The sequence below is a fragment of the Alosa pseudoharengus genome, unplaced genomic scaffold, assembly GCF_046254945.1.
Source record: "Alosa pseudoharengus isolate Yale_2024_CS ecotype anadromous, Long Island Sound unplaced genomic scaffold, YU_APseudo_1.1 YU_APseudo_1.1_scf_12, whole genome shotgun sequence".
Taxonomy (NCBI): Eukaryota; Metazoa; Chordata; class Actinopteri; order Clupeiformes; family Clupeidae; genus Alosa; species Alosa pseudoharengus.
The window spans coordinates 33,453,240-33,476,831 of NW_027468587.1; the positions used below are offsets into that span (position 1 = coordinate 33,453,240).

The 23,592-nt window shown below is 42.2% G+C and overlaps 2 protein-coding genes across 2 annotated transcripts in view; one reads left to right on the plus strand and one right to left on the minus strand.

The window, feature by feature from the left end:
• Positions 1 to 226: 226 nt before the first annotated feature.
• LOC143119431 (sodium bicarbonate cotransporter 3-like) overlaps positions 227 to 23,592 on the minus strand; it is a 61,218-nt gene continuing 37,852 nt past the window's right edge. Inside the window, exons 13-26 of the mRNA XM_076280933.1 lie at positions 21,613 to 21,787; positions 21,066 to 21,199; positions 14,835 to 15,080; positions 14,231 to 14,336; positions 13,811 to 13,972; positions 13,584 to 13,697; positions 13,152 to 13,313; positions 11,042 to 11,293; positions 9,930 to 9,998; positions 9,450 to 9,623; positions 8,545 to 8,676; positions 7,828 to 7,922; positions 6,137 to 6,244; positions 227 to 2,629 (exon numbers count right to left, since the gene is read on the minus strand). Coding sequence (XP_076137048.1) covers positions 2,548 to 2,629; positions 6,137 to 6,244; positions 7,828 to 7,922; positions 8,545 to 8,676; positions 9,450 to 9,623; positions 9,930 to 9,998; positions 11,042 to 11,293; positions 13,152 to 13,313; positions 13,584 to 13,697; positions 13,811 to 13,972; positions 14,231 to 14,336; positions 14,835 to 15,080; positions 21,066 to 21,199; positions 21,613 to 21,787 — 2,011 coding nt within the window. The 3' untranslated portion in view covers positions 227 to 2,547. The remainder of the gene's footprint in view (positions 2,630 to 6,136; positions 6,245 to 7,827; positions 7,923 to 8,544; positions 8,677 to 9,449; positions 9,624 to 9,929; positions 9,999 to 11,041; positions 11,294 to 13,151; positions 13,314 to 13,583; positions 13,698 to 13,810; positions 13,973 to 14,230; positions 14,337 to 14,834; positions 15,081 to 21,065; positions 21,200 to 21,612; positions 21,788 to 23,592) is intronic.
• Positions 16,147 to 18,415, plus strand: LOC143118553 (complement C1q-like protein 4). Its single transcript, XM_076279586.1, has 3 exons — positions 16,147 to 16,306; positions 16,469 to 16,597; positions 17,980 to 18,415. Exons 1-3 carry the CDS (start codon positions 16,147 to 16,149, stop codon positions 18,294 to 18,296), a joined length of 606 nt encoding a protein of 201 aa, XP_076135701.1. The 3' UTR covers positions 18,297 to 18,415.

Genomic DNA, 23,592 nt, shown 5'->3' on the forward strand with positions numbered 1-23,592 from the left:
CTGGTGAATGTGTGCTTGTTGCGGTGAGCCTATTTGGGACAAAGTCCAAGTCTGTCTTTTAATCAGATCATCCCTGCATGTGCACACACGCACACATCAAATACCAGTTCCCTGTTCGGTCTGCCCTCCTGGTTAGTCTCCATCTCTGTGCTCCTCTTATATCATTGGTAGGTTTTGTACAAAGAATATGTGACTCTTGAGGATACACATATGAAAAACCAAGCAGTTGACATTTATTAAGTGATCATCTTTATTGCTTTTCCTTTTTGACCATTTCATTTACAAATCAGCTACAAAAAATAGCACTTCTTGCTCATCCCTCCATTAATATAATATGAAGGCGTTTCTGAGCAACCGAGCAGATAACCAAAATCAAGACATTTCACGACTGCTCATGACTACTTAGCACAAGTGACACCTGTCAGTCATTAATGAATTGAAGCCCAGGCTTGCTCACCTGGGCTGATAAACTATACAAGCACTTCTTATGGGGCAACGTGGAGACAGTGGTACAGTGTAATACAAAGCACAAGTTCATGCCATGATGACCTTTTTCCAGGCAAATTCTGTACCCGCTAAACTCCCTTATAGGCACTAGTACCAACAGAAAATAAAAAGGCTTTGATGCAGTTTTGAGCATGGGAGCAACCTAAAAAGAAACATGATTGATTGAGAATATTAAAAAAAAAAGATAAAAGATATAACTTTCAAACTGGGTCCAATAAATGGTCTGAAGACTTCTATGAGATAGAGATGAGTAAATAGCAAACAACTATTTTAATCTCAATCAAAGGGGTCAAAAATATATTTAAAAAGAAAAACCTACACAAGGGCATTAAAAATCAGACTAAGAGTTCTACATGTGACAATATATTTCTTTCTCTTTTATGATTAGAACATTTTTGTGTGTACATAGCTTTAAATATTTGCAACAGAATACATGGTCACTGGGTGTGAGAAATAAAACCGGAACTAGTTGAACTGAGTAGTTTATCACTACTAGGATACAGTAAAACAGAAATAATAATAAACAAAAATAGTCTTTCTATTCTCAAAGAAAGTAACGAAAGCATTTGAATTATGGGAGTGTGGGAATATATATTGGAAATGAAATGGTTCGAGCTTAAAACATTGAGCACGGAGTAGAAAATAAGAGTCCTGCGGCAAAAACAATAAGAAAGCAAACGATCACATTCTTGTCCAGTGTAAAGTGGGGTGGGGCGGTGGGGGGCTGACGAGGGGGAGGGAGGGGGAAGAACAGTATAAAAGAGAAACATTACGCTGCCAGAACACAGGGCAAGGTAAGGAGAAATAAGGGGAATAAGAGAGAGGGAGATAGACAGAGAAAGGGGGGGGGAGAGAGAGAGAGGGCTCTTATGGAGAACCCATAGATTCCTGAGACTGCTCTAAGTAGATATCTTAAATAAGGTACATGTGGTTTGTCCAACTTGCACGCGTACCTTGTGTAAAGTGCAGCGTTACACGTGAGGGGAGCGGAACACACCTGCAGCCCTGACACATCCCCGACAGTGTCTCCAGGCCCTTCCACCGCCCCCAAACTCCTCCAACTGCAAACTTGACCATAAAAATAAATTAAAAGACAATAGCAATAATAAAGTCATGGTATAAAATTATTAATTTTCCTTTAACACTAAATAAATCACATTATATGTAGACCACATCAAACAGCACTTTGCTGTCTGTAGTACATTAGTTGATTAGGGTTTATAATATGGTTTACTACATATTTGCCTTGTTAAGAACTGATCTATCCCTGTTCCTAAACATCTGTAGAACACAACCTACTGCACAATTGGCTGAATAAAAAAAAACATTGTAATACGTATTTCATTTCATTATTTTACAGTTTGGTGAGCAACTGCTTACACCAACAACTAAGAGAGGGAGAATAAAAGCATTAAATGATTGCTTACAAGATTAACTTTCCCCCCCTCGTTTCTCCAAAAGCTCTACAGTAATGTTATGTGCATCTGAGACTAGCTAGACAGACATCAAACTAGCTGGGCTAGATGGGAAACAAACTACACTCCCCCCTCATGTTTACCTAGACCTAGACTCTCTTTCACACGCGCACGCACGCACACGCACACGCACACACAGTAGAGAAATCTATAGAGCTGATGCTGTATGCTCTCAATTATAAGACCTCAAATGTTCCTTAAATGAGCCTATAAAACAAAAATCCTGCAATGTTCCTTGGTTTCTTGGGTAAAAATTCCTTTCAGAAGAGTTGAGCTCTTAGTCTGGCCTGAGAGCTCTCTGTAAAATGCCTAACAAATTAAATAGGTTCGTTGTTTTATAAAAAAGGGGAGAATAAAAAAAAAAACTTTGCTTCTAACATTTAAAACAGATGTCTGAAGCCAAACGCATACAGTGTGTATGGGACATGTCTCCTATGCATCAGCCTGACACGGGCTCGGCCACGGCCCTCCTGTTTGCCAGTGAGAGTGAGGAGGCTTCTGTGGGCAGCAGGCATCCTCAGAGACAGACTCGCCCCTCCGTCAAAACACTCGCCCTGCCCAGTTGTCATAACGATGTCTCGTTGTCAACAAACTTGTCCCCCTGCTCATCCTCAATGCTGATCTGGATGCTGGCAGCTTTCTCCTCGCTGGAAGGGAAGAATAGGGTAAGCATCTCACTTGTGAAGGCTATATGGAACTAGGGCTACAACTAACGATTATTTTCATAGTCGATTAATCTGACAATAATTTTTTTGATTTTCTCGATTTAATCGGATAGTTGTTCGATCGATAATATGGCAGAAAATGGTGAGAGAATCTTGATAATTGTTTTCCAAGATTGTCTTCAAATGCTTTGTTTTGTCCACACACCAAAGATATTTACCGTATTTTCCGGACTATAAGTCGCACTTTTTTTCATAGTTTGGCTGGTCCTGCGACTTATATTCAGGTGCGACTTATATATGAAAAAAATTATATAATTGAACATGTTTTTAAATGTTAATTTATATTAACTGACATGAACCCTACATGAAACATTATCGTCTACACTGTAGACTCTACAGCCTTGAGAGAGCGCTCTCAAATGCACAAGTCCTGAAACACACGTGCATACTTAAATCCTCAAATTACTGCCGGGATTCTATTTATAGCTGGGCCTCAGATTCGGACAAATAAAAGCCAGTATAATTTTGTTTCAATTTAACTCATAAAATAGCTCTTCTTAATAATTTATATTGTTGGTTGGTTTAATATTGTTGCCAACGAAGTCATTGTCCTACACCATGAGTCTCCAACACATTGCTCTCAAGCTACCAGCACGCAGCCCCAGGTTAACCTACATTTAAACACAATTGTTGCTGCCAGGCATCAGCCTACGAATTTTATAAAAAAGTAAATCATGCATAATTTAAAAAATAACTAAATTTAGGCTATCTTAGACCTCTTTGGCTATACAGAATAAGGTTTCCCTTGCAGCACAGCACACGTTCCATGAATGAATGAATGAATGAATGAATGAAAGCAGATGCCTTATCTCGCAATAAGCGGATGGACATCCCGACACACCAATGCCATTGATAGCCTACCGGTATGCTGCTCCAAACGAAAAGTATAGGCCTATGTCTCACAGTAAAACGCAAGAAATGAAGGCCTATAGCTGACTCGAATAGGCTACAAGCCATGGTCCAAATAAAGGTGATGTGCTTTGCCCAGCCATAAATTCAGGATTCACGATAGTCTGTCCCATAAACATTCCTCACCCGTTATCTGGACATGCATGAAAACATTTTAAAACAAAACTCACTGCCATGTAATATTTGATCGCTGTTTTGCTACTAATTATCTTTCACGTGAATACGCACAGAAAGTGAAAGTAGGCCTACTATGCGCTCCGTGTCTGTAGCTGTCTGTTCACGTCCGCAATCGATTATAACGTTCCTCAAATGGAGAACACATCCATGTTCTCTCGCGTTATATTATAGGCTGTCATGCTTCTGTGTTTGCGGTTCCTGATCGCTAAACGTTTGTTTTCCTTTCCTGTCGATAGCGGTTGATGTAGAAGCACGTAATAGGCTATAATAATTTGACTTTAGCGGTGACAAATCCTGCTGAGAGAGAGAGAGAGCAAAGAGAGAGAGGCACCCCCAAAGTGGTCCTGCGCACGCGAGTGTGTGTCTCTGCATGGGGTTCAATTGAAGTCAGTTGGTCCGCTTTCAGGCCGCTCCATTATTAGATTAACGTCAGACAGCGCTGTAAAATGTGTCGGGAATTTCTCGCATTATGATGGCTAGCGTTGCGGGACTTTTATTAGTATGCTCAATACTTAGTAATAATTTATGCGCAATCCCGCGCTGAAATTTAGGCCCTGGTTTTAAATGCGCATCTTTTTTTCTCTCGCTCTCTCGGCGAGCATTTTCTCTGCTGCCAGCTTGTGCCAATACGCTATATCGTCCAAAATGCTTGATTGCATTGCATTCTCCACATTTTTAGCTAAAATTTCATGTACCACATCAGCATTTTTGTTCAGTGAATCTTTTGTAAATTGCTTTACAATAGCGTCAGGCACTTGTCAGCAGCCTTCGGCTTGCCTCTTGCCACTATTCACTCCTTCGTCTTCAAGATTCCCTGTAGAATTCTCAATATTTTTGGCCTCAATGTGTTCAGTTACATAGTCTGTCTGTTCTTAGTCTTGGATTTTGTGAAATAAATTTCTAAATATCACCTGCTTGCTGCAGCTTCGGTCTGCACGTCCTTTTAAAACCGCATATTTTTCTCTCTCGAGCATTTAATCTGCTGCCGGCTTGTCTCTCCACATCATCCAAAATGCTTGATTGCATTGCATTCTCCACATTTTTAGCTAAATTTTCATGTACCATATAAGCATTTTTGTTCAGTGAATCTTTTGTAAATTGCTTTACAATTACCGTCGGGCCTATATGCCTGGCTTGCCTCAGCTTCGGTCACGTCCTTTTAAAACCGTCTTTTTCTCTATCGTGAGCATTTAATCTGCTGCCAGCTTGTGATTCCACATCGCCCAAAATGCTTGATTGCATTGCATTCTCCACATTTTAGATACATTTTGGTGTACCACATGGTATTTTCTTTCAGTGAATCTTTTGCTTTGCAATGACCTTCCTGCCCTCCTCTTGGCTGCCTTCACTCCTTCGTCTTCATTAACATTAATCTTTTTGGCCTCAATAATCCAGTTACATAGTCTCTGTTTTTGGTTTTGGATTTTGTGAAATAAATTTCTAAATAAATGTGACTTATAGTCCGGTGCGACTTATATATGTTTTTTTCCTGTTCATGACGCATTTTTTGACTAATGCGACTTATACTCAGGAGAGACTTATAGTCCGGAAAATACGGTAATTCACTGTCAGGAGTATTTAAAGCTGAAAATATTCAACTTTAAGAAGCTTCAAATCAGAGAATGCTGATGTATTTTCCTTAAAGAATGACACAAACCGATTAATCAATTAACCAAATAGTTGGCGATAAATTAAATAGTTAACAACTAATCAATTAATCAATTAATCGTTGCAGCTCTATCTGGAACTCTTCACATAGGTTTAGGAGACCCAAAAAACAGTCATGGGTGGGACACTGATCCCCAAATGATACCTTATGATGGATGTTTCAGAAACTAGTGAGACTAACAATAAATCTTGGTGTGATGGGCTGAACTGTCTCAATAGCAACTTCTTGTACAATCTCAAATATTCAATTGATGCACCTGCAAATCAGCTACATGGTGTGAATACCCGCAAATACATTTATTAGATTAGCAATAAAATATGTCACTCACAATCATCCTTATGATCACTTCTAGTAAGAGGTGACTAATGCAATGTTGTGAAACACACATTGATTTTTTTTTTATCAACACCACAGCTTAGCATCAGGCATTTCATTTGGCAAAGGATTTCAATAAAACTACACAAAACCAAATCCCATTAAAAGGTTGCATGTGCCATCTGAATGCATGCGTTTGTGCACTCAGAAGTAAGGCACAGCGAGTAATGAGCGGGTAAGGGCTCTGATGGATCAGCGAGGTTTGGCATGAACAAACGACCACACAGACAAGGCCGACACAACAGCATGTGGACAGGAGGATGAGAGAGAGAGAGAGGAGTTAGAGGGATCATAGCTACCTTGTGCAAGGTTTGTGAACTTTGCCACTGTCAGAGTTCATGGAAACAGCTTTCCACACAGCAGTTTTGGCCATTTCATCAGAAATGTTTACCACAGACGGGTCAGCACTAAAGAGGAGGACACATCACAGCACCTTTAGCTGGTCAGCCACATACACGTGCAAATGCATATGCACATATGGTACAAGTACACATGCACATACAGTATGTACACAGCAAGTGACCCCACACACATACTTACACACAGCACAATAAATACACACAGAACAAAGACATACACATACAGGCCTAAACACACACACACACACACATTCATGTCACACATTAATACAATGCTATCCACATGTTCTTTAACTCCAGAAATCACAGGTACATTATGATACACCCACGCGCACAGACACACGGACAGACACACCACACACACACACAATTACCAACACGGTTCTCCAGCACGGTGTGCGATGGTTTATAAAGCATTAACACCATCTCAGATCCATCGGTAGGGGTATGCATAGTGCCTGGGGCCCCACATGTAAGGGGTGGCAATTCAAAGATGACGAATGCTTTATGAGGTCACTTTAGTTGACTGGGAAGGGAAGCCATTAAAAATACTTTTCACACATCTCTGGCCAAGTTAATGGTTCAGCTAGCCTACTGTATCTGGAGCATGCAGGCCAAAACAGACCATAAGGGTGTTGTTTTGTTTGCTGTGTGAAAAATGTCTGATCAATCATTAGGCAATGTCTGCAGTCTCTGAATACTGGTGAGTATGGTAATTTCAACCTTACACTGCACAAAACACACTGATCAACCCAAGCCGCACAGCTCCTCACTCTGGGCTTATGGCTGCAATCACTTAATGTTCCTTCTGTTGCATTTCTGCATTCAATTAGTTGTATTATACAATTTTAATCCTAGTATACAACATCAGAGAGATATTTCAAATCTAAATCAAAGTTATTCCTGCCATCAACATCAAAGCAGAAGACAAAGTCATAACAGAAACAGTGTTCAGACATTGTTATCCCTAAAATGTTGAGTGATGCAGGCAACTACACATCCTACATAAGACACTAGTTACTGTATCTACTGTGGTTAAAATGATCCGATATAATCTATTTGGATGACTGTTATATCAGGCTTCCCTGAAGTTCTCATTTTTAACGGCTGGGTTATTGGGGGGTGGAGGTGAGTGCATGAGGTCCCGGGACCATGCAATCACGCCATGACTGTGTCCAGTTGTGTAAAAAAAAAAAAGGCAAAATAAATCACTGTGTTAAGCAGTCAAACGTCAGAGTTGATTAACCGCCGGGGAAATCAAAGCAACGGGAACAACAAGAGCAGCAACTCATGGTGTGAAAGGATGAGGGGGAGGCGGGGTGAGAGGGGGTTAAAAGCAGGCCCGTGAGAAGAGAAAGACCAACCCCTCCGCTCTCCATGTCCTCGTACGAGGCATCAGAGTCTAGGCTGTCCGATCTGTCTCGGGGGAGAAACAGGTCAGGAAAACCATTTTTATTTCGTTCATATCTATTTTGTTTTATTTCAACTTCTATCTTGATTTCTGTTCAGAACCCAAAGCGATCTTCCTCAAATAGTAATAAACAAAAACTCTTAAGGACAAGAGACAAAGAACATGCATCACACAGACACTGCACTGATTGAAAGAGCGAGAAAGATAGCATGGGCCTGACCTGACTTTCAGGGCCTTGACTGGGATCTTGAGAAGGTTCTCCCCCTCGTACGGCAGCTCAATATCATGATCTGCCTCCAACATCCGCCGTGCCTCCTACAACCAGAACAAATAGGAAAGTAGGCCAATCAATGGAGGCCTACGACCGGAACATACCACTAGCTTTTGGGAAAGCTAAATCTTAACAGATCATGTTCATGTTCCTGATGACATAAAGTAAAGTAGGAGAGAGGCCGCACTATGCATATATACATTTTTTTATGTGTATAATATATATGCATAGTGCAGCCTCTCTCCTACGTTACTTTATGTATTATAACTATCCAGGCCAGCACTCTTAAAGTTTAAAAGTAGACACATTGAGTGAAGCCTGCTCCTATCCTCACTTAAATGTTCTAGATGAGGAATACAAATTACACCAAAAACAAACAATAAATGATTAACTGAAGCCGATATATCTACTCTGGCTTTCACCAGACCAAGCTCAATCTTAAGATTGAACATTGGTCTGGGGAGTCTGTTATGTATTTTCTACTGCACATGAGGCGTGATCAACGGAGATAGTCATTCACCATCATCAGGCTGGGTTCATCCAGCCTACGATATATCACAAGTGCAGTATTGCAGGAGGCTTTTTAAAATGTAACCCAGCTGTGTGTGAGCTCTACTAGGGCCATGGAGCTGGTCAGCGGCCTCCTTGTGACTAGACCAGCGGTACCTCTTTGGCTTTCTTTTTCTTGTCGTCCTCCTTCTTCTTCTTACTCTCGGGCATCAAATCGTCCAACCAGCTGAGCTCCCTGTTGGTGAAGCAGAAGTCCAGCAGCTTCCGCACAAACACCAGAGCCAGGACCTGCAGAAGGAACAGACCGTTAGTCCAGAGAGTCCAGCGCACTTTTGGAGTCGGTTGTACGTCTGTATTTGCCCCCAGTTAAAGGGATTCAAGTCAATCAGTCTTGACCATGTCATATAGCCTAGAAATCTAGACGCACCCTAGCGGCGGCAAATTAATTTGCTCAGCCTGTACGTCTAGTATCGAACCATAGGAATTTCTATTGGCTTAACACCGTGAATGTTCTCCAATCACAGCACTCTATTTCGTTAGAGAGTCTTAAGGCGGGCTTAACAGGATAACGACAGTCCTGTGACGGAGTTGGACTTGTGCTTTTCTTTGAAAGTTGAGCAACACAATGCACTTAAGTCATTCCTTTCTAAGAAGGAGGTTTTTGCCATTTTGCCTACCGGATGCCTACCTACTGCATGCCTAGGCAGTTTGAAAGACAATTCTCTGCCCGCCCCTTGGATTAAGCGAGGTGAATGATTCGATGCCAGACTATACATCTCAATGATATAGGATGGCCCCGCCAGGCTACATGTCATATGCACGTCATATTCAAATTTGCAGTGGTCTCTTAATTTTCAATATGACCGTCAACTCATTTGAATGTCACTCAGCAAGCGTAAGATGACATCAGAGATAATCTGCAGTGGTCTCTTAATTTTTTCCAGAGCAGAAAAAAAAAAAAAAAAATGTAAAAATCACACACACACACACACACACACACACACACGTGGCAGAAACCAGCAGCCCCCACTGTGCTGAGGCTGGCGCAGGCGAGTGCGTACCATCATGGGGAAGACGACAGCGGCGGCTGAGGCCTTGATGACCCACAGCAGCAACAGGCAGGTGAGCTGCACGATGGTGAACACGTGCACCTTCCACAGCGGCACGTAGCGCAGGTAGATCAGGTCCGGCTGGTGCTTGGCAGGCATGCCGAACAGCTTAATACGGTCAAATAACTACAGGGGAGAGAGAGGAACCGCAACACAAAACGACAAAAATATACTTGATTAAATCAGCATCTTTTCAGTGATTTTCATTTCTTCTATCTTTTATAGCATAGTATTTTTAAAATAATAAAAACAATAGTATCATAATACTATCTTATTAATGTTAATAACTGAATATAACTGAATATAATGACTATATATATATAATAATATTATAGTTATATCGTATACATACCGTGTTCTTGGTTATGTTATAACACATAATTTATTATGCATTTATAGACTATATTACATGTATGAAGTATTTACACTTACCTGAATGCCCTTGAGTGATGAGACCCCCATGTAAAGAAATACCCCATACAGGACTGGCATGGGAATAAACTAGAGAAACACAGAGGTAGCCATTTCAGAACCAGTCCCACAACCTTCTTTTTTCCTAGATCCTTTCAAGTGATTGTTCCTTTTTCTGCTTTCATCTCCTTATCCATTCTAGCCTCTTTCTCCATATTCCCATCCCCCCAATCTCACATAGCTAAATTTATCCAAAAAGTCTTCAACTTTCCAAATATGTGGACTAGGGCTGGGCGATAAAACGATAGCGATATGTATAGCAATAGACATGTGATCGATATCAATAAAAAATATGTTCGATAGAACATTCGATAATTAAAATCAACACACACCTCCCTCCTTATGTTGTCCATAAATAAATAGGCTAAATATATCTTGCATTGTAGCTAGTATGTGCAACTCTACCAGAGTAGGGATAGAAGTAGGCCTACCTCAACACAGACTCTCAATGAGTCCTTGCCCCGTGCACACACTCTCTCTCTCTCTCTCTCTCTGTTGCAACTCAAACTGTTGCATTCAAATTGACTGCTAAATTCTAATCATCTCAATCCCGATGCAAATGGAAAAGTATTTTCCAAGACTCAAACGGGCCTGTCCCAAGGAGAAAAAGTATTCATTTGAAACTTAAACACACGTGGGGGGAAACCGAACAATCTAACCAGTAGACTATGATAAACTAGCAAATTAAGCTACTTTGTTTACAATATTTCCAGGCTTCAACCAGTGATGCTTTTCATTCAGACTTATGTGCACATTTATTTATTTGAATGTTTTTCATGATTGTGTTGCTATTTATTTTCCCTGTTTGCTTTGATTGATAACTGAGGTGATTAAAATCAGAGGAAGGTTAAGTTTAAAATAAAAGTGTTTCTGAAATCTTTTTTTTAAAAATCAATAATTAACGTATCGACTGATATGAAATACTTATATTGTGATACAGTTTTCAGCCATATCGCCCAGCCCTAATGTGGACTACAAACAGGTCAAGAACGAAGTCATAGAAGTCTACAACTACCAATCTTTTGGTTAACAGCCAACCCTAACCCCCCCCCCCCGCCTTCTTCTCTTCTCACCTTCAGCACGGAGGTCATGAAGACGGAGAGACCCATGAGGACAAAGATCATGAGGCCAGTGAATCTCTGCTCGCGGATGCCCAGGAATTTGGGCTGCTCGCCAGGGGCAGAGCACTCAGACTCCACCTTCAGGCTGTTGACGTGGGAGATGGAGAGCACGGTGGCCGCCACGAACCACGGCAGCCCCATGATGGAGCACACGCCCAGCATCAGCGCCACGATCAGCAGGTCCAGGTGGTACCCGCAGCCTTTCTATAAGAAGGAGAGCACACGGTTGCGCACACACACACATTGGTATCAGCAAACAACATAGAAACACACACACACCCACACACTCTCTTCCTTTATCAATAGCTCTGCCTCAATATCACTCCGTAAAAACTCTGCTATAGTTTATATAAAATAGTGATATAAGCCATCACACAAACACACGTGCACACACACACACTCCACCAGTTCTAGTAACAATATACACACAACCACCAGTTCTAGTAACAATACACACACACACACACACACACACACACACACACACACACACACACACACACACACAACCACCAGTTCTAGTAACAATACACTGAAGCGATAAGCTTTTTCGGGTAAGTGCAGAGGTTAGTGTTCACTAGTCATTCCACCCTTTGGACCCAAAACCAAACAAACACCTAAAAAGACAAACATACTGTACCAACCTCTGAAGCTAGACCAATGACGTAGTACGTGTTGGCAACAATACCTCAAGCAGCATCACACTGAGCACAGGGGCCCCCCAAGGCTGCGTGCTCAGTCCGCTGCTCTTCACCCTGCTGACGCATGACTGCACTGCAACCTACAGCAACAATCACATAGTGAAATTTGCTGACGACACAACTCTGGTGGGTCTCATCACCAAGGGCGACGAGACTCAATACAGGTTGGAGGTCGACCATCTGACCACGTGGTGCAGGGACAACAACCTCCTGCTGAACGTCAGCAAGACCAAAGAGATTGTTGTTGACTTCCGGAGAGGTCACACCCAACACCTGCCACGGACCATCGACGGTGCTGTGGTGGAGAGAGCGAGCAGCACCAAATTCCTGGGGGTGCACATCAGTGAAGACCTCTCCTGGACCACCAACACAGCATCACTGGCGAAGAGAGCTCAGCGCCGCCTGTACTTCCTGCGGAAACTCAGGCGAGCAAGTGCTCCACCAGCCATCATGACCACATTCTACCGAGGCACCATTGAGAGCATCCTCTCCAGCTGTATCGCTGTGTGGGGCGGAAGCTGCACTGAATACAACAGGAAAGCCCTGCAGCGCATAGTGAACACAGCTGGAAGGATTATTGGTGCTTCACTCCCCTCCCTGAAGGACATTTACACCACCCACCTCACCCGCAAGGCGACCAAAATTGTGAGTGATGCAAGTCACCCCGCTCACAATCTGTTTGATCTACTGCCCTCTGGGAAGAGGTACAGAAGCCTGCGCTCCCGCACTACCAGACTCACCAACAGCTTCATACACCAAGCTGTTAGGATGCTGAACTCTCTCCCTCCTCTCCCCCCTCCACCCTCAGCTACATAACATCCTGGACATTGGACCCACAATGGCCGCCTGCACCACTCCACTTGCACACTTGTACACTTTGCAACTTGTTGCTGTTGTCCTGAAAACACAACACTTCTGCTGCTCTTACATAACTTGCACCACTATGCCACTTTATTTCTTACTTAGGTCAAACAGAACTACCTCAGCCTCTTATTGGCCTGACTTTGCACTAGTATTTTATTTTATTGACTGTCTATGCACAATTTCAACCAAATTTTGCTGCTCTTATTTTTTTCATTATATGTGCCCTCTTATTTACTTATTTACTTACTTTTTTGTTTACTTGAATGTTATGTTTGTCTGTGGACTTAAAATTGGTAAAATATGTCTTGTCTCCACCGTGGGATAGTGAGAAACGTAATTTCGATCTCTTTGTATGTCTGGAACATGTGAAGAAATTGACAATAAAGCTGACTTTGACTTTGACTTTGACTTTGAATGACTGTTGGATGTATGGACAGATATGGACAGACACACACACACACACACACACACACACACACACACACACACACACACACCTTGAGCTTGTGCTCCTTGCGGTTGATGATGACTGCAGTGATCTGCTGGTCCATGAAGATGAGAATGGTGCACAGCAGAGCCGGAATGGCTGCCGCCAGCAGCGTCCACGTGGGGTTGGAGCCCAGCGGTGAGATCAGCCAGCCCCGGTGCTTAGAGGTGGGCTGGAGGACACAGGAAGTCAACGCAAGTTTGCAAACATGCATGCAAGAAAGTGCTCTAGGTAATGCAGTCACAGTGTGTCCATCCTCTGAGGTCACCTCTTGAGGAATGGCAACATGACCAAACTGTCCCCCATCCAGTCACATATGTTGTTATTACATATTAAATAATAATAATAAAAAATAAAGTAAATAAATAAAATAAAAAATAAGGTCACAACAGTTCACATAAAAGTAACTCAATGAAATCAAGAAGGAGAAGAGGAAGAATACCTCAAATGTGTCAGGGACATTGAGTTTAGGAGAGGGTATTCCCACAAGGTAGTCCACCAGAACCATAATCATGATGGTCAGAAAGATGGCAAAGTCACTGATTGTGGAGCGCACCTACACAGGATTACACACAGAGGGCACAGAGAAGAAGCAGACATCAGCTGGGGAATACATCTCTCACACACACACACACACACACACACACACACAACCACGAGCTGCTGTACCTTGGTGGGGAAGTAGCGCTTGGTTTTGAACTGCTTGAGAAAGGAGGAGAGGAAGAAGGTGGTGAAGAAGAGGATGACGGACCAGAAGAGCACGTCTGGGATGTAGGGCCCCTCGTGGCTGCAGGCCGGGCCCACAAACACCCCTTGGAGCCTGGTGCACATCTGCAGGGGATGCAAATCCATACTAATACTTAGCCTATTTCAAGCCATGCAGTATAGTTACCACTACAACTCCTCATTGAAACCAGATCAATGTATTTTAGCCAAAAATTATCGATAAAAGCATAAAACTAGCTAGCTAATTATTAAAGTAATAAGTACCAAACTAACAAGCAACAACAACAGTAGCCATGATAACAGCCATTTTGCTTCAAACACACACACACACACACACACAGACACACACGCACACACACTTACAGGCATGTTCAGCTCACTCCAGCTGATGGAGTCAGGAGTGAAGCCTGACTGATTCAGCAGGTTAGTGATCTCAGGGGTGATGTTGGACGGTGCTGAACACTGACAGCTGTGGTGGGAGATCCACAAACAAAAGGACAGAGTGGACATAGTTAATCATGAATCAAATAGCCCAACTAACTAAACAGTGCAATTACATTACAGGCTCCACCACTGAAAATACCTAAATAATGAGTGAAATCACAAACACAAAAGTATTGTAATACACAACAGTATAATATGCAATATTGTGCTCCTGACATATAATTACTATATTGTACAATACTTTATTACATTGTAATATCACACTAATATTTATTGACAGCATGGATAAAGCATACATATTTTACTAACATATATTACTCTGTGTGGAAAAAACTATAACTTGCTGTATAATGTATGTATACAGTATGAGGTTCACAGCAATGTTATGATGAGTCTCTGTTGAGTTCTCTGAAAGTAAGGTCAAAGTAAAGGGCCTAGTATTTAGTGAACGTTTTTACACATAGCGTTACAGACTCGTAATGCCATGTTTGGCATTCAAACTTGGGCCGACCGATTGTGGTACCTGTAGAAGGTCAGGTTGTCCAGGTTGTTGTGCATGTCGACGGGGTAGCTCTCGCCCAACTGCACCAGCTTCTCCAGGGCCTCGTAGATGAAGATGATGCAGATGAGGGAGGCGAAGGCCTCCTCCGTGAAGCGCGTGATGTAGCACACCAGCGAGCTGGCGTCCGTGGCAACCAGCACCAGGCACAGGAAGGCCGTCCAGAGCCCGATGCTTGTACGCAATGGCAGGTAGGACAGACCATAATCACTGAGGGAGAGGAGAGAGAGAGAAAGAGAGAGAAAAAAAGAAAGATAGAAAGAGACAGAGAAAGAGAGAGAGAGAGAGAGAGAGAGAAGGGCGAGAGGGTGTGGAGACTAATCAGATCGAGAAAAAGGGACTTGAAACAGTTTTAGGTCTCGGTCACCTGATTGTGATGCCAGCCCATCTTTGATTACTGTAAGGGCCCTCAACATGTTACCAACGACAGAAAACATCTGACGGGAAGGTTCATGTGTGTCAGAATTTTATGGGACAGTAAGATGCATTAGACTAGTGAATATTGTAGAAAGTATAAATAATCTGACTCCATTCAATTAGTAAAGGACCTACAGTATCATTAAACAGTTTATGAACCAAATGTAAAATGCAATGGCATGGCACACCAGGAGTTAATTGAATGGTAGATGAAACAACAGTTTATTACTGCAATAAACTCTAGCTTAAATGTTATAGATGTCAAGTAAACTGCATGTTAGACAAAAACCAAAAGGTTTAAGTATAACTGTAACCAGTAAACACATAGATACAATCTAGACAGAAGAAACTCAGAAAACCTGAATGCATATACATGTAGAATATATGAGATATAAAAACAAAACATAAAATCCATTTCAATGCATTTGCCAATCCAATGAGGCCCTAACACTATCCCCATTAACCAAGGCCCAGCAGAGATTACATGGGACTAGTTGGGCTATAAAACTATGGCACATGTTTCAGATTGTAATGAAACCATGATCAGACTGCTGCCCATATAACAAGGATTAGAGACCAAGCATGAATATTTTACATTTACACACAGTACAATTGCACAAACTTAAAATACCACTAATCTTGAGTCTCTCTGACCCTGGTAAAGCTCTGGCACTTTTTGTGCAACATTTGCACAAAAAGTGAGTAAACAACCAAAGGTCTGTGGGCTTAGTAAGATACACGTTTCTGTATTGACGACCAGTCCTATATAGACCATCCAATTCTGAGCGTGTGTGTGTGTGTGTGTTTGTCTTCGCCTTGTCCTCCAAGCACGCCAGCAGAGCCAGAGAGAGACTGCAGCATGTTGGCTCACACACTGCTGGTGTTGTCGGCCCTGGTGCTGGCCTACGGTGCACCTCAGGACAGGGGCGACACAGACACGCTGACCCGGCTCCAGGCCCAGGTGGAGGAGCTCAAGGACAGATTGACCATCGCAGAGAAAGAACTCAAGGAAGTGAAAGGTAGGTAAGCAGCATGTCTTTGGGGCATGACTAGGTTTGCATATGTGTGCACTCTTTCAGCGTTTCTAGTGACGTTACAGTCTTTTCTTTACTTGGCTAACATGAAATCAAGCTCTGGTGAGAAATGGCCAGTCTAGGCACTGACGTCATGTTTGCTCACAGATGTACCAAAGGTTGCCTTCTCTGCATCACTGGGTGGAAATGGAGGGGTTGAAGCTGGGTCATTTTACAAGAAACTCATCTACAAAGATGTCATCACGAATATTGGCGAAGCATACAACAAGGAAACAGGTATCGTAAGCCATACTTTAGGGCATGCTGCGAGTTCAGTTCCCTTCAGTTCCCAGAGTTAGTTCCCTTTCTTTGTACATTTACTTATATATGTTTATTTTGTTTGAACTCGCAGTGCATTTCTTATCTCTTTGTGTAATTAGTTTTTATCGGTAGTTACAAGCCTGTGTACTTTAACCGCCCAGTAGGCCTACGGTAACTAGAACCAACTAGAACCAACTGAACCATCAATTTATTGATATCAAAGGCAGCATCGGCCGTTGACTTCTTTCCATTTTCCCTCCAGACCAGTGCTCGAATTACGTGGGAGCCAGAGGGAGCCAAGCTCCCATAGAGTGAGGACTGGCTCCCATGAAAGCAACAAAGTCAAAAATCTGAGGGGGTCTCTCATTTCTGAAGGTGTCTGGCATTGTAATTTAATCTTAAACAACCGCTCATTATCCATCCCTGTGCGATGTCCTACCATTAAAGCGTTATTAAAACATAGGCTACTACGGGACGCAGACCTACCCTTGAATCCTATGTCTTGAACGCAGCATGACTGCACTTCACCACCACACCACTAGACTAACCGCAAACCGCATACGATCGATTTGACAGCACTCGAAAATCTAAAGAAGTCACCCTGCTTTAATTCGAGTGTTTTGTCTATTTACATATAAGTTAGGGAAAGTTAGGCTTTTTTTTCGGCAATCTGCAAAAAAAATTCTTACCAATAGCTTTTTTTACTATGTGTTCCTATAGGTGTCTAGTAACACCTCCCAATTTATCCACGGCCAAATCCTCGGGGAAACACCTGGAGAGCCCATCAATTTTGGGGTTCCCAGAGGGATTGGGCGAAAATAATGAAAACATTTTGTTGACCAATATTAGCTTTTGAGATGTCTAATTAGGGGTTTTTAGGGGTGCTGAATCTATCCCAGCCATTAGTTTTGAGTAAGTACGTTTAGATAGCCTATCTTTGATGGTGGTCTGGTTCAAATGTGTTACGTTGTGAAATTGAGAATGGCACAAACTAAATCGTTTAGTCTATTTCTTTGTATTGTGAAATTGAAATGAAATATGGACTATTACAATCAATAATATGTTGAAATTAATTAAAAGGAATCAATTTTTATGAAAAATCTCTGTTGTGTGCGTGTGTCAAGGTAAAACCAAGGTAAAAAATATACTGCGCAAAAGCGCTACTTTCGCCTAGGGTATTTAATTGTACCGCCTTGTTAGGCTATGTGCGGGGTGTGCCAACTTTTTATGATAGAGAGACCCCCTTAAAGACAAAAAGATAATTCGAGCCCTGCTCCAGACGCAACCGTACTGGCTTTGTATGGGCCTTTATTTCTCCCTGATTTTTACATTGTTTCCCCTTCACCTTGCACACACAGGAATGTTCACAGTGCCCGTGAGGGGAGTTTACTATGTGCGCATGACCGCTAACGGCCCGACAGACAAAACCCTCTCCGCCGTGCTCTATAAGGGCTATGAGACTCTGCTGATCGTCCACGAGCAGCCCTCGGGTGAGGGGAGTGACACGGCGTCCAACGGCGCCACCTTTCTGCTCGAGAAGGGAGACCAGCTTCAAGTTAAGCTCTGGCCAAACACACAGATCTGGGACAACTCCAACCGGCACAGCACCATCACGGCCTTCCTGCTCTACCCCATGCCAGACGAGAGCAGCCCGACTACGGAGCCCAACCTCTGAGACCACATCGACACCATGTACAGTATGTGGTGTTTTAGTTTTAGGAATCATGATAAGAAATAAATCAAATACCTACTTGTGTGAGCGTACATATTTCTTACAATCTTGAATTTCCCCTAGGGATCAATAAAGTATCTATCTATCTATCTATCTATCTATCTATCTATCAATCACAATAAAGACTGAGAACAAAGAAATAAGAAATAAAAAAATCTGAATCAATGCTATCTGTATGACGATGGAAGATGGATGAGAAATCAACACATCAACACATGAGAGTTTTTCTCAGGAGCTTCAGTGCATTTCTCAAATTAGTATTACAATTCTCAAAACTACGTGTTCAACCTTCACACCATCTAGTTACTTGGAGACGTAATCAAAGCCATTTCTGTTATTATTTTATCTCACCCATACTGGCTCTCCGTTGAATATTCCTATCCCCATTTGTCATATGTAATTTGTCAAGTATCATTTTCCCATTTCCATTATGGATTGATGAATTGCTCTTAGGTGAATGTTAACTTCACAATGGAGTCATCAACATGTTCTCTAATCTCAGAAGTGCACATTATGAACCTTCAATAGTCAAGTGCAATAGTCAAATATTTACATTTCATGATCTGGCAACATACTGCCGTCAATCTCCTTCAATCTCCCACATACAGCAATGTGTAACATTGTATAGCTGAAATTGATACATATGCCACACATATAAGATACACATGCCACAGCAGAAAAAGTTTCATTTTTAATCATTGTCATCAACACCTTAGCCATAGATATAGCATAATAAAATACTAACTGAGTAAATTGTGATATATTGACAACATGACTAAGCATTCTGACTATCTTCGAAAACATTGGAGGAAGGACTTGTCATCTTGATAGCACTGCCATATTCCTTGGCATAAATACTTGCTTTTGAGACATAAACTAAGAATTTTGAGCAAGTTACTTGCTTTTGCAGGTGCACTGTGTGGTGCAGTTTGCACAAACTGTTTTGAGAAATGTGCCAACGTAAATGACAAGAGAAATGCACCAAAGCAACTGAGAAAAACTGGAACACCTTATTCACGTCTTGCTCTACCAGTAGGGGCCGCTGCAGTGTAACAAATCCAGAAAACCCCACAATAGTTTCAAACCAATTTGAAGCAGTGATGATGAAATACCTCTAAAAGAAGAAAACACCTGAGAAAGAATAAAGCAAGCCCCATGGCAGCCCCTGGCCACAGAGATGTTGGGGAGACTGGAATGACTGCAGGAAATTAACTCAAGTGTCTGTCTCTTCACAAGCTCACAACTCCACGCACACACACGCGCACACACACACACATTGACGGTTTCAATTGAAATTTGCAGTGGTGTCTTAATTTTGAATATGACTGTCAACTCATTCGATTGTCAATCAGCAGTCGTAGGATGACATCAGAAAAATGTGCAGTGGTCTCTTCATTTTTTCCAGAGCTGTATATATTGTATATATATTAATTCATATAAGTGTCATCATACTTGTACCACCATACTATAGGACATTACATGGGGATCAAAAGAGGGTGTCCAGGCACTGTAATTAACCCAGTGTTTCTCAAACTTTTTTTCTGGGGACCCACTTTTTAAAAATGACAGACTATCGCGACCCAACTCGTGACTGTGGTAGTTAACAAACTAGCTCAGTGGTTCTCAAACTTTTTCTTTCATTCCCCACTTTGATCAAGGGGGCATTCTCGAGCCCCACCTGTCCCTCATCGCTCTAAGAAAGTGGTAGGTCAAGCTTAAAATGGTCAAATTTATTGAAATAATGACAAGTTCTAAATATATCCTCTTCAACAGAGTTAAAATCAGCTGGTGCTGCAGATATAATAATAAATAAATACATAACACACATATTTCTGTTTTCCAGCAACATATTAGGAAGCATAGGCCATTTTACAGCATTGTACAATATATTCAATGAAATACCAACATGCTGCATTAAATGGATCCATAATCCAGTCATACTGAGCACTGCTGGTTGGGAAATATTTTTGAAATAAACTTTGCAGGGATGTGATGTAGGCCTACTGTTTAATACATGGGATCACAAGAGTGCCTTCCAATCAGACGTTTCAGCGATTTCGCTCAGAAATCTCAAAGGCATAATACTGTCGCGATTGAGGCACCTGTCCCATACTCAAGTTTTTTTGGTGAATGCAGTAATCTTATTTGCTAGGTGAGGTAGGTGCTTGTCTTTGCCTTGTAACTGGACATTTAACTCAAATGTATCACTAAGATATATCAAATATATCGCTAAGATAGGCCAGCTTCGTCAAGAAATGTTCATTAGTGAACGTGCTTGCAGATTCAAACATGCGCTCTTCCTCCAAGAAGAGGCGACTCGGAGCTCAAACACGCGCGACAGCACTCTACCTCGGGAAAGCCACCTTGCCTCGCTGTGAAACAGTACAGCCTTTTGGTCAGCTACCATCTCTTCGCAAAGTGCGGAGAATAGACGCGCTTTTAAGGGCCAGGTTTTGATTAAATTCACCACTCTCACAACAACGTTCAAAATCTCATGTAGGTCGGGACTAACTAAGCTGCCTTGACACGAGCGCTTCCCTGTGAATAACACAGTGCGTCCATTGCGCATCGGGTGCTACCTGGGCCCAGGCTACAGATAAAACATTTTTTTTTTAAAAATCAGTCAGTTCGCGCCCCACCTGGCATGTCTCCGCGACCCACAGTTTGAGAAACGCTGAATTAACCACACAACCTTCAAGTTTAGGCTCTTACCTGCAAAATTTGAAGAGGATTTTCTCAAAGACGAGCACAGGCCCAGTGCTGCCCAGGATGGTGAGGGGCTGCCCAGCGAATAGGGAGTAGGCCACTCCCGTCAGGGACGCTCCGAACAGAGACTCAATGGCACTCTGCAGGAGAGACAGGAGCATGGGCCCGGGTGAGTTTAACACTAGGGAGGGCAAATCAACACACACACACACACACACACACACACACACACACTGACTGCCTGGCAAAATATATACACTTTCAAAGAGTGAGGGAATGAGACAGAAACAAGAAAAAAGCAGAGAGAAAAAATGCCAGAGAGAGAGAGAGAGAGCGAGAGAGAGGAAGAGAGAAAGAGAGAGGAAGAGAGAAAAGGAGAGAGATTCAAAGCTAAATCCATAATGATAAAGAGAGGGAGAGACAGGGGGGTTGTGGGGGAAGAGTAGAGAAAGAAACGGAGACATTCCTAATTTTTCTCCAGACAATGAGTATGAATGGTCATGAAAGGCTGGTGGGATTTAGGGGTGGGGGGGTTGGGGGGGGTTAAACTCACAATGTTGCCCTTGGTGGCCTCCCCCAGCAGGCCCCCGAAAGTGATGACGGGCGACATGCAGGCGCAGTACAGGAAGAGGATGGAGGCCAGGCACTGCAGGCTCAGAGCGTCACGCACGTCGCTCCAGTAGAATGGAGCCTTCCGCCGCACGTCCCGCACCAGCCCGCCGAATATCCTGAGAAAGACGGGAGAGCAGATGGAGTGCCACAGAGACCGAGAGGGGGGGGGGGGTGGAAGTGTAAAGAGAAAGAGGTGGAGAGGTAAGGAGAGGAATGGACAAAGAAAAGGGAGAGAAGAGGAGGATTGCAAATTATAACTAGAATTGCGGTTCCGAGGAACTGCAAGAGTGGGTTTGATCAGTGGCACAGAACTCGGCCTCATCCAAGGATTCCAACGGTACCTCATTTATGAAAATCGGGCACACGGATCAAAAGTTGTCTGCATTAACGCAACATCCAATAAGCTAAAACGCATAAATAACATGGTTGCTATGCTGGTTGCTATGGTGGTCGCTAGGTTGACATTACAGGGGTGGTTTCTAGGTTGTTGCTAGGGTAATTAGTTAGTTGCTAGTAAGCCATCTTAAGCTGACTGCATAAAGTGATTATTTTAAGAGATACATTTTCAAACCAGAACTGTGTATAGGTCATGGTTAAAAACGTATCAGAGTCTCAGAAATAATCACGTAATGCAGCCAGTTTAAGATTTTTTAAGAAGTCAGATTTTTTTAAAGGCAATCAAATTTCTGCTGACTCTCTTCTGGCTGCGGTTAAAGGCCAGCGCCTCCTGAGAGGCCTGAAGGGTCAGTTCTGAGGTTGTTGGCTGCTGGAACCGAAAAAAGGACTGCATTTTCTTAAAAGACAATGTGACTGAAGTGCGGGCAAAGTTTGCACAGAAATGTACGATTTTTCCCACCCTCATCGACCTCGTCATAAAACTTGTTTAAATGATCACACGACGCCTCCTTGCTGCTTTGTTGTCTACATCAGCATTTCTCAAACTTCTTTGACCTGAGGCCCAGTCAAGGCATACTTTGGGGTCATAGGGCCCACCTACATGAACCCACCCCCTCCTCCCAACCCCTATCAAATTGTAATGATATCACAATTATTATTTTTATACTATATTGCCTACATGCACTTCAAAACAGTCAATGTTTAAAGTGCTAAGATTGTTTACAAAAGTTTGTGAAAGCATGCACATCAGAGTACTGCTTTACTAATGTAAAATATAATTAGGCCTACACTAGTTTCATTGTTTTTGCATTGTTGCATGATTGATATGCTATTTAATTACATTTCATTTGAATGCCTGAATGTAAGAATTCAGGAAACACAATACCAGCTTTTAACATTTCTGTTGTTAGTTTATGTAAATCACATAACACATGAACTGTTTACATACTACTGATAGCCCATTACTGTACACAATAATACTGTGCCCATTCATTAACATATATTAAACATCAGGCGTCTTGTTTACACATTTAAACCATATTTGCACTTCGAATTTCGCTTCCAAACTGTAATAACTACATCTACAAAGTCTAAAGAAGATAACCATGTAGTCTGTTCATAGATAAGATCAATTTTGACAGAACTACAGACTTCGTGAAAGTAGCCTAGTAGTCCTACATAAAAGGCTCCATATTCACTTCATTGCAAAATCGCGGTTGGTCTGTTTACACACTAAAACCATATTTACACTTCGAAATTCGCTTCCAAATTGTAGTAACTACATCTACGAAGTCTAAGGAAGATAATCATGTAGTCTGTTCATAGATAAGATACATTTTGACACAACTACAGACTTCGTGAAAGTAGCCTAGAAGCCCTACATAAAAGGCTCCATTAACTTCATTGCAAAATCGCGGTTGGTCTGTTTACACACTAAAACCATATTTACACTTCGAAATTCGCTTCCAAATTGTAGTAACTACATCTACGAAGTCTAAGGAAGATAACCGTGTAGTCTGTTCAA

Excerpts from the sequence above, each read along its gene's own strand:
- LOC143118553 (XM_076279586.1), top strand. The coding sequence starts at position 16,147 with ATGTTGGCTCACACACTGCTGGTGTTGTCGGCCCTGGTGCTGGCCTAC. Across the intron at positions 16,307-16,468 it reads AGAACTCAAGGAAGTGAAAG|ATGTACCAAAGGTTGCCTTC; the intron begins GTAGGTAAGCAG and ends GTTTGCTCACAG. Across the intron at positions 16,598-17,979 it reads AGCATACAACAAGGAAACAG|GAATGTTCACAGTGCCCGTG; the intron begins GTATCGTAAGCC and ends TTGCACACACAG.